This window comes from Peromyscus leucopus, chromosome X, assembly GCF_004664715.2.
Source record: "Peromyscus leucopus breed LL Stock chromosome X, UCI_PerLeu_2.1, whole genome shotgun sequence".
Taxonomy (NCBI): Eukaryota; Metazoa; Chordata; class Mammalia; order Rodentia; family Cricetidae; genus Peromyscus; species Peromyscus leucopus.
In genome coordinates, this window is record NC_051083.1 from 59,879,006 (window position 1) to 59,887,619 (window position 8,614).

Below are 8,614 nucleotides of genomic sequence, written 5' to 3' on the forward strand. Positions count from 1 at the left end.
AGAACTATATTAAATAAATCATTTTGTCTGATTGCCCTATACAGAAAATGGGTGGCAAGGGTGTTTCTCTCATAGAAGGGGATATGTTCGGCTCCAGAAGATGTGAGTACTAGTGTCTATCAAAAGTAAAAATGTGTCAGTGGGGCTGAGAAAAGCATATTTCATGTCATATCTCCATTTAGGGGATGGGGAAACAGAGTCACAGAGAGACTAGAACTACCCAAATGAACCATGCTGCCTTATGTTTGCACGGCACTTTAGAACCCCCCAATGTTCTGTCTTTGTTTCATTTAACCTTCGCAACAACCCTATGAGGTGGGCATTTCAAGTCTCCTTTTGTACAGACACAGAAACTGAAGCTCAGAGAACTTAATTAACTGGCCCACGATTTTGTAGTTAAGTTAGGAGCTGAGATTCAGAACCACATCTTTCCGACTCTTGGCACTGTGCTATGCCACTTCGGTGATGTGTGTGTACACTCCACTGAATGATTAGGTTCATTTTCTTTCCCCAAAGAGACATGAGCATTCATTAAAGAACAGAGCTTTGAAATAATGTCCAGTCTCCAGGGTGCCCAAAGCCTAAAATGTATGAAGCCCCAGGAGTCTTGGGAAACAACAAGCCAGCCAAGATGCCAGATGCTTACAGAGCTTGGAGTGGAAGGGAGGGGCTGTGAGCAGAAACAGTAAATAAAGGTTACCAAACCTGCTACATGGGGCCAGCTCCGAAGAGTGCAGTCAGTCCTGAACTGTCTGTGCCGAGTTCCTCTAATCAGACTTAGCTACTCCCTTGACTGTCGCTTGAAACCCAGCTGTCTCAGTCAGGGTTTCTATTGCTGTGAAGAGACACCATGACCACGGCAACTCTTATAAAGGAACACATGTCGTTGGGGCTGCCTTACAGCTTCAGAGATTTACTCCACTATCATCACGGTGGGAAGCAGAGCCGAGTGCAGGCAGACATGATGCTGGAGAAGGAGCGGAGAGTTCTACATCTTCATCCACAGGCAGCAGAAGGGGGCTTTGAGCAACATTGAGCATAGCTTGAGCATATGAGACCTCAAAGCCTGCCCCCACACACACACCAGTGACACACTTTCCCCAATGAGGCACAGCCACTCCAACAAAGCTATACATCCTATGGGAGTAGAGTGCCACTCTCTATGGGCCAAGCATTCAAACACAAGTCTGTGGGGGACATTGCTATTGAAACCACCCCAGCCTAATAGCCTCACAAGTACAAATAGGAGCAGTGGAAGAGAAAAACCCTAGGAGCCCTGCAGAAGATCAAGCACTGTGGGACCCAGGGTTCTGGGTGGGCCATGATCACCATCCATGTGGAAGAACATGGTCAGACAGGAACCAGATTTGTTTGGGTATCTAAATGGTGGCCTTTAATGTTCATTCTATGGCAGAAGCCCCTCTTTTTGCTCCCACTACCATAACAGAGCTGGACCATTTCCAGTCCCTCCAGGCTAATTCCCAGTGGTAGGTTACGCTGACCACCGGAAGTGAGGGAGGTCACAGTGAGAGGACACTAGACAGATAAGTCCACTGAAGTACCGGAACCGCAATCTACTGATAACTCAGACAGCCTCCTTTCTCCTCATCCTTCAGAAAGGTGGACCTTCTGAGCCTGGCCAAGGATGGATGTGTAAAACATCATCTTCTTGTGTGAAGAACAAATGGCTGAGAGAGAAAGCCCCTGTGAGCATAGGTTCCCTCTCCTTATGGTAGGAAGGAACATCTTTCTATCTGCAAGATGGAAAGAGAAATATCCCTCTGTCCTCCCATGCTTGTGTTCGTAGCTGAATTAGGGATATGAAAGAGATGCTTTGCCAAGGGTACCTTGGCAAGGGCGCCTCAGCTCCTAGGCACATTCCCATATCCTCCTGGCTGGTCTACTGTAACCTGGCAGGTTATCCCCAAGTATTGTGAAGCTCTCCCTCACCTATGGGGCCCGCTTACTGGTGGTCACTATCCCCAGCTGCCTTGGAACATGAGTGATCATCCCGACACCGAACAACAACTTTCTAGTTCTCCAGACAGATGGATCGTTTGATTAAGTGGTTTCCTGGGGCCCTTGGGAGGCTTCCCAGAAAGGCGTGGGTGTGGAGGAGCCACAGACAAGAATCTATTAAGAAGGTAAAAACACAGGAACCTCTGAGACAAGAGAGGAACTCGGGTGATATCGCTAGCAAAGTGAAATTGAATACTAAGACCTAGCCTGCCACTCAGTGTCTGGATTTTGCCTGTGCAGTCACCATAACAACAAAGAAAATATGGTTTATGTGCCTACTCTCCTCTTCCACCGTCACCAGCTCCGATTCCAGCTAGAAGGTAAAGCACCTTGCTGATGAAGAGGTCAAGAATACAAGGATAAAAACTGATGCACACTGATCCGTAGGTCCTGAGGCGGGCCTAGAAGCCACTTTACAAACAGTACAGCTTTCCTGCTTCCAGATGTTCTTCTGAAAGCTTGGCCCTTGAAAATTGTGGTCACCAGGGATAGACAGGGTTGGCAGGGGATGGGGGAGTGGTACTGCTTGGTATTTCTTTCTGTTGCCCTGCTTATTCTGACATGTACTGAGTGACTGCCCTTCTCTCATACTGAGATCTTTCAGGTGGAGTACTCAATGACTGGTCTCGCATCACCATGAACCCCAAGGTGTTTAAGCTACATCCCCGCAGCGGGGAGCTGGAGGTACTGGTGGACGGCACCTACTTCATCTATAGTCAGGTAGAAGTGAGTACGGTCTTAGGCCTAACTCTTCTTATATCCAGGGTGCAGATCTGGTGCAGGCCACCTAGGGGCACTGTGGAGCAAGCCAAGACCATCCAATGGCTAACTTCCTGCTTTGCTGGGGAAAGGGGTGGTGGAGTCCACACTGGGAGGGAGTTGAAGGGAGGAAAGGAAGACCAAGGGAATCTGTTTCATTTTTCTCCCTAGCAAAATATCACTGAAAAACTGTAAAGAGACCCCTCCCCATCCTGCTGTCTGATTCCCTCTTGCAGGGCCCCAGGCCCTTGCTCTAAGTTTCTGAGACTATGTCCCAGAGCTGCTGAGAGTCCTCCCCACAACACTGCTAGCTTGGGCATGATAATGAACGGTGCTCCTGCGGACCTTCTCTCTACCTTGAAAAGATTTCTGACTGTCTTTCCTTCCTCTTTCTCCCATTTGTTTCTGTCTGTTTCTGTTGTTCTCGCCTCCTCCTGGTGTCTTTCTCCCAGACCTTTCTCCCCTCCACTTTTGTCCTTTTCCTGCCCTGGGCCCGCTCCCCACAGGTCTGCCAGTGGCCATCCATCTCCTCCCTCATTGTGTGCCTCCTCCATCGGGGCTCTCCGCAGAGCTAGAAGGAGACAAGCCTTGAGGTCATGGTTTCTGGGAGGCAGGCAGCAAACAGGCAGATGAACAGAAGGACTGAGGGGCCAACAAATGGCTCTCAAGAGGAAATGACCAGAGAAGTTGGGTTAACAAACACCTGCCTGGCACACACAGTGTCCTGGCGTAGCTTGGTCCTGACCCAAGAGATTATGTGGCACTTAAATACGATGTTTCCAATCAAAGAGCCTATGGAGTCACTTTGATGAAGTGATTTAAGGTGTCAGATGAAGGAAGGTCCCCACTCCTAGGGGGCATGTGGGCATAACCCCAATACCCTGTGAACTAAATTCCATTTAGCAGTGGTGCAAAATCCAAGTTCAGGGTGGGATATGCCGACAAAAGGTAATGAAGGATGAAACTTAAATTTCTGGACCCAGGACAGGATTAGGAGTGGCCCATATGAGCTAAGAAAGTCTCCATGAGACCAGGTCAGAGGTTCATACTTCTTCCTTGGCCCGAGAATGGAGTTGGGAGACTAGGCTTTGCATCCATTATCTCATTTGTATGGGCTAGCTCTCCATCTCAGGACCTGCTTCCTCAGTCAACAGGGCAGAGGGCCAAGGTGTGCTGAGGGAAGCGAGGAGAGTAGGTTGCAAGCTCGGGAAGTTTCTGTTCACAAGCTAGAGAAATGGCAAGTCATCATTGTGACCTCCCGCAGGCATCAGCGATTCCTAAGTGTGTTCCTACATAGTCTTTAGTATGGGAACTGGAGGGCAGTGTATCTGGAGCATTGATGAATCGCCTAAAGTGTGCAAAGCACTGCTTCATGCCAGGGCGAGGGAGTGGGGCCAGTGAAATGGAAAATGAGGTACAGTTAGTTCTTGGACTCAAGCTGTCTGTAAGGAAGGTTTGCTCAGCCCCCTGAACCCATGGAGAAGGGGAAGGACAGTGATCTGTCCCCCTGCTGTGCCTGCTGACCACCAGGCACACTTTTGGGGTAGCACCGCCCCCCGTACAGGGTATACTGGCAGCTCACCTGAGGAGGTTTTAGCTGCTCACCAGGGGAGGGCCGGCCCCACCCTCTTTTTCCTCTCTCCCCCAATCCCGTCTCGTTGCCTCTCACCCAGGTGTACTACATCAACTTCACGGACTTTGCCAGCTACGAGGTGGTGGTGGATGAGAAGCCCTTCCTGCAGTGTACCCGCAGCATTGAGACCGGGAAGACCAACTACAACACCTGCTACACCGCAGGCGTGTGCCTCCTCAAGGCCCGGCAGAAAATCGCCGTGAAGATGGTGCACGCCGACATCTCCATCAACATGAGCAAGCACACCACCTTCTTCGGGGCCATCAGGCTGGGCGAAGCCCCTGCATCCTAGATCCTCCCATTCCATCCTGGCCCATGCCCTGGCCCCAGGTCTGGGAGCCAGGACTCCCAGACCTTTCCGTGCTGCTGTGGAGTGAGGTATATTGGCATTGCAGCCACAGAGACAAATGCCCCAGTGCTATTTATTCCCCAGTGACTCCAGGATGACAAGGCCTACGTGACTGCCCCGAATGGCCTTGGGTTGCCAGCACGGTTGATGAAGCCCCAGGGTTTTCGAGAAGCAGAACTCTCTTAGGCGACCTGCTGACTGGCGTATGGTGACTCCTCAACCCCTAGGTCCCTCATCAGATTTACCGTTTGTTGCACTAAACCGAGGATCCAAGACCGTAGGCCACAAAAAGCAAAGATGCACTCCAGATTCTAGGGGTGATCATCTGACTCCAAGGGGGCTCGGCTTCTCTCTGGGCTGGGGGTGGCACTAGGTTACAACTTAAGGAGAGGGTCAGGTCAGAAGAAGGCAAGTGCTTGTGGCAGAGACCCAGGCAATAACCTGCCAAGCAAGCATCCTTGGCTCTAGAGGAGGCGTTCTTGCTGTATTGCACTATGCCCTACAAGAGGCTCAAAAAACTCCTCCCACTCAGGCTAAGAGGTACACTGTGGCAGCCTGCTGGACTCCAGAGCTGGGAACTTTGCTCTGCCTTGGAATCATTGCGGGCATGGCCACAACCCTGCCTACGTAAGAACCCGAATCTATACTTGGGCCATGCATGTCTCACCTTGTTTACAGCCATGCTCCACTCTCCGAAAACTACCTGGAGTCTTCCCACCTGTCACCCTCCCCAGACTGACTGGAAAGCTTTCTGTCTTCTTCCTCCACAGTGCCTACCTCTGTCTGAGACAGGTGCCTCATGTGGGACTCGTGCTCACATGAGTCTGGTGTATTCTTTAAATTACCTGGGCACAAAGAATTTTCAATTGATTCAGAAATACACTTATTATCCATCTAATTCTAAGAAAATTGTGTCTGGGAACAGATGGTAAAACTGGATAGCCTCCAAAAGCCCCTTGGAGTTTGGATATCAGTGGCTCTCAACAGTCACCTGCCACAGTAGACTTCAGAGTTCCCAAACCCCGGACTCTCTTAAACATTAGCAAAGCAGGGCTTTTCTGCCTTACCTAGAAAGGGAGAGAAGTAGGAATTGAAAACAGGGAGTTTTGTCCGTGTTTGCTGCAACCCAAGTGATCCTTAGGTCAACCCTCATGATCGTTAAGTCAACCCAAGTGATCCTTAGGTCAACCCTCATGATCGTTAAGTCAACCCAAGTGATCCTTAGGTCAACCCGCATGATCGTTAAGTCAACCCAAGTGATCATTAGGTCAGGTCTTATCTGATGCCCACTAACACCGTCTTTCTTTAGAAACAGATTACTGTCACCGTAGAGGTCTGAACTTCTCTCCGAGAGCCAGACTCAGGGCAAACCAACTGTCTGGCTATTGGGCAGGGCTCTAACCCCTAGTTCAGATCCAAAGGCACCTCCACCAATTTTCCTGCATGGTCATATGATAGGATTATTCACCAACTTTCTTTCCAATTGCCTGGCTTCAGGGCGCCAGGTGCAGCCCAAAGCAGGGAGGCTCAACCTGGAACAGCCTGCTCCTCTTGCTCCTGAAATGTGTTTCCTTTTGAAGAGATGGAGAATACATCCCTGAAATTCATCAAGAACAACAGGTTTCTCAGCTGCACCTCCATTTCCAAGTAGCCATATTGCTTGGTCCTTCGAGGGTCAGGGAAAGAGGTAATAGGCCAAGCCTCCTTTGTCTAATGCTAATGGCAGCCTTATACCAGAACTGAGGTAAACTTTAGACATGCATCTGATCCTGAAGGCCTTGAACAATCAAGCAGCAGTGGTAGCAGGAACCAACAGCCCCTCTCCTTAGTATTGGAAACTTACTTCCTCTTTTATTGTTTCCTTTGAAGAAGGCAGGGTAGAGAATATCACAGTTACATCGCATAGGGAAGGCTGGAGAGTGAAGTATTTTGACTAAGATCTCACCCAGCCGAAATCACAGACCTGAGCCTTTAGTGAGGTCTGACTCCAAAGCTAGTCCCTTACCACAGCACTGTGGAAAGTATGGAGTCCAGGAGGAACAAAGAAAGGTGGTCGTATGGAACTGACATCATTGGGGGCTCCTAGGGAGAAACCTAGCAATGCCCAGTGTTCATTACTGAACAGTGCTGCCCATTCCCTTGGCTTCCAGGGGCTCTGTGGAAGAAGACTTGGGCATTTTCCTGGGAAACAGCCCCAGTGATCAACCCTAAGAGTTCTTGACTTGAGAAGAATCTTTCATTCGAGCTCTGGGTCCCACAGCACAGGTAGCCTTCAGGACCTTCCCCCCATCTGATAAAAGCAGCAGCCATCACACGAGGAACTGCCATGTGAGGCAAGGACTTCCATTCCTAACCCTAGACACAAATTCTGGGAGCCAGTCTGCTTCCTGTAGTTAAGTGCGACCCCGTCTCTCCTTCTGCCGTATTACAAAGACCTTGATGTTGCTGGAGTCTCTCAAGAATGGGGGGAAACCCGAGAGGAGCATTCTAAAGCCTGTGAGGAAATGAGTTTCCTAAGTGTGCCCCTGCAGGACATGCCAACCCCATCGCACTGTGCATGGAGATCATAGGAGAATTCGGCTCCTCACTACCTTTTATTCGTTCTAAGCCCTCACAAGGAGCCCTGGAGGGAGAGGGCTGGGGAAAGGAAATAGTAGAGTGGGGAGGCCTGTTGTGCTGTGGTCATTGGCAAGGCGGTGAAGCATTGACTGAGAGCGTAGGGATATAGATTTACAGGTTGGAATTGTTATGATGGGAAGTTACCCCAAGGTTAGCGTAGAGAATGGGACATGTTTGACAGGTTTGAAGGAAAACTGCATGGCAGGAGCCCCTACCAGCTGCTTGAGCTTCAGAAGCCAAGCTGGTACAAAATGCAGCTGCTGGATGTTGTTTGGCTACTGGTTCCCTGGAAGAGGTAGCATTTGCCTTAGCTGCCCCTCTGTCCATCCCGAGCCAAATCTCTGTAACTTAGGAAGCAAGAGCTAAGGGCCTAGAGGTCAGCAAGGACTTTGATCCTCATGTGAGTGCTTGCGTTCTATGCATCTTCTAGTAGATGCAAACAGATTTGGAGAAATTTTGACCTAGAAGGGCTCTTAGAGGGAATGCAGCCCAAGCTACATCCCATCCTGTTACTCATGTGAATCTGATGCTCAGACAGGGAAAGTGGCCTGCCTAGGACAGTGAGCATGGCCCTCTCTCCAGACTCAGCAGTGGAAAGAACAGAGCAGCCTGTCCCATGGAACCTCCTCATTCACACACCCACAGACTCTAGGCTAGAAGTGCTTATCTCCCTCAGGAGCCTGGCCAGGCAGCCAATGCAGCTGCAGTCTTCATCAGAACTCGCCTCCTCACACACACTCCCCCAAGGGGTTTGTGCAGCTCCTGCCTCTGGGCAGTTTTGAGGCCTCCTAGTGTTGCCTGAGGTCCCACCCTTACCTGGGGTCTCCCTAGACCATGTGCACTACAGAACCTGGTTTGTTTTCTTAATCCATTTCAGGGCTCTTTCCAGGAGGGGCTGAGGTGGGTTTCTTTATTCACAAAGCTTCCGGCTGAGATGGGGGTGAGGGGATTTGTTGTGAGAATGGCCTGGAGCAGGCCAATGCTGCTTTGGGGGGTCAGCATCCTGTGTGAGATACTGTGTATATAAACTATATATAATGTATATAAACAGGGATGTAAGTTTGTGTAAATTAACGGTTTATTCTTTGCAAATAAAGTGCTCCCCTCCCCATTCATGAATCAGCTTGAGCTCTTCCTACATGTCACATGCTTCTTCATGAATGATGCCACTACACATGAGCTCCGGGAAGGATCAAGAACCCCATTTTGGTGAGAGCACCAGAAGGAAACTAGTC

General features: G+C 49.9%; 1 protein-coding gene across 8 annotated transcripts in view; it reads left to right on the forward strand.

Annotated features, from left to right (window-relative positions):
* The window catches only part of Eda (ectodysplasin A), a 377,498-nt gene extending 369,000 nt beyond the window's left edge, over positions 1 to 8,498 (forward strand). Inside the window, exons 7-9 of one of the 8 annotated variants that reach the window (XR_005090028.1) lie at positions 2,615 to 2,745; positions 4,452 to 5,985; positions 6,028 to 8,498. Coding sequence is in view for 5 of the 8 variants with exons in the window: in XM_028883904.2 (XP_028739737.1) it covers positions 2,615 to 2,745; positions 4,452 to 4,703 (383 nt within the window). In the remaining 3 variants the exon portion in view is untranslated. The other 7 variants (XR_003736102.2, XR_005090029.1, XM_028883904.2 and 4 more) reach the window with 7 other exon arrangements.
* The last annotated feature ends 116 nt before the right edge of the window (positions 8,499 to 8,614 follow it).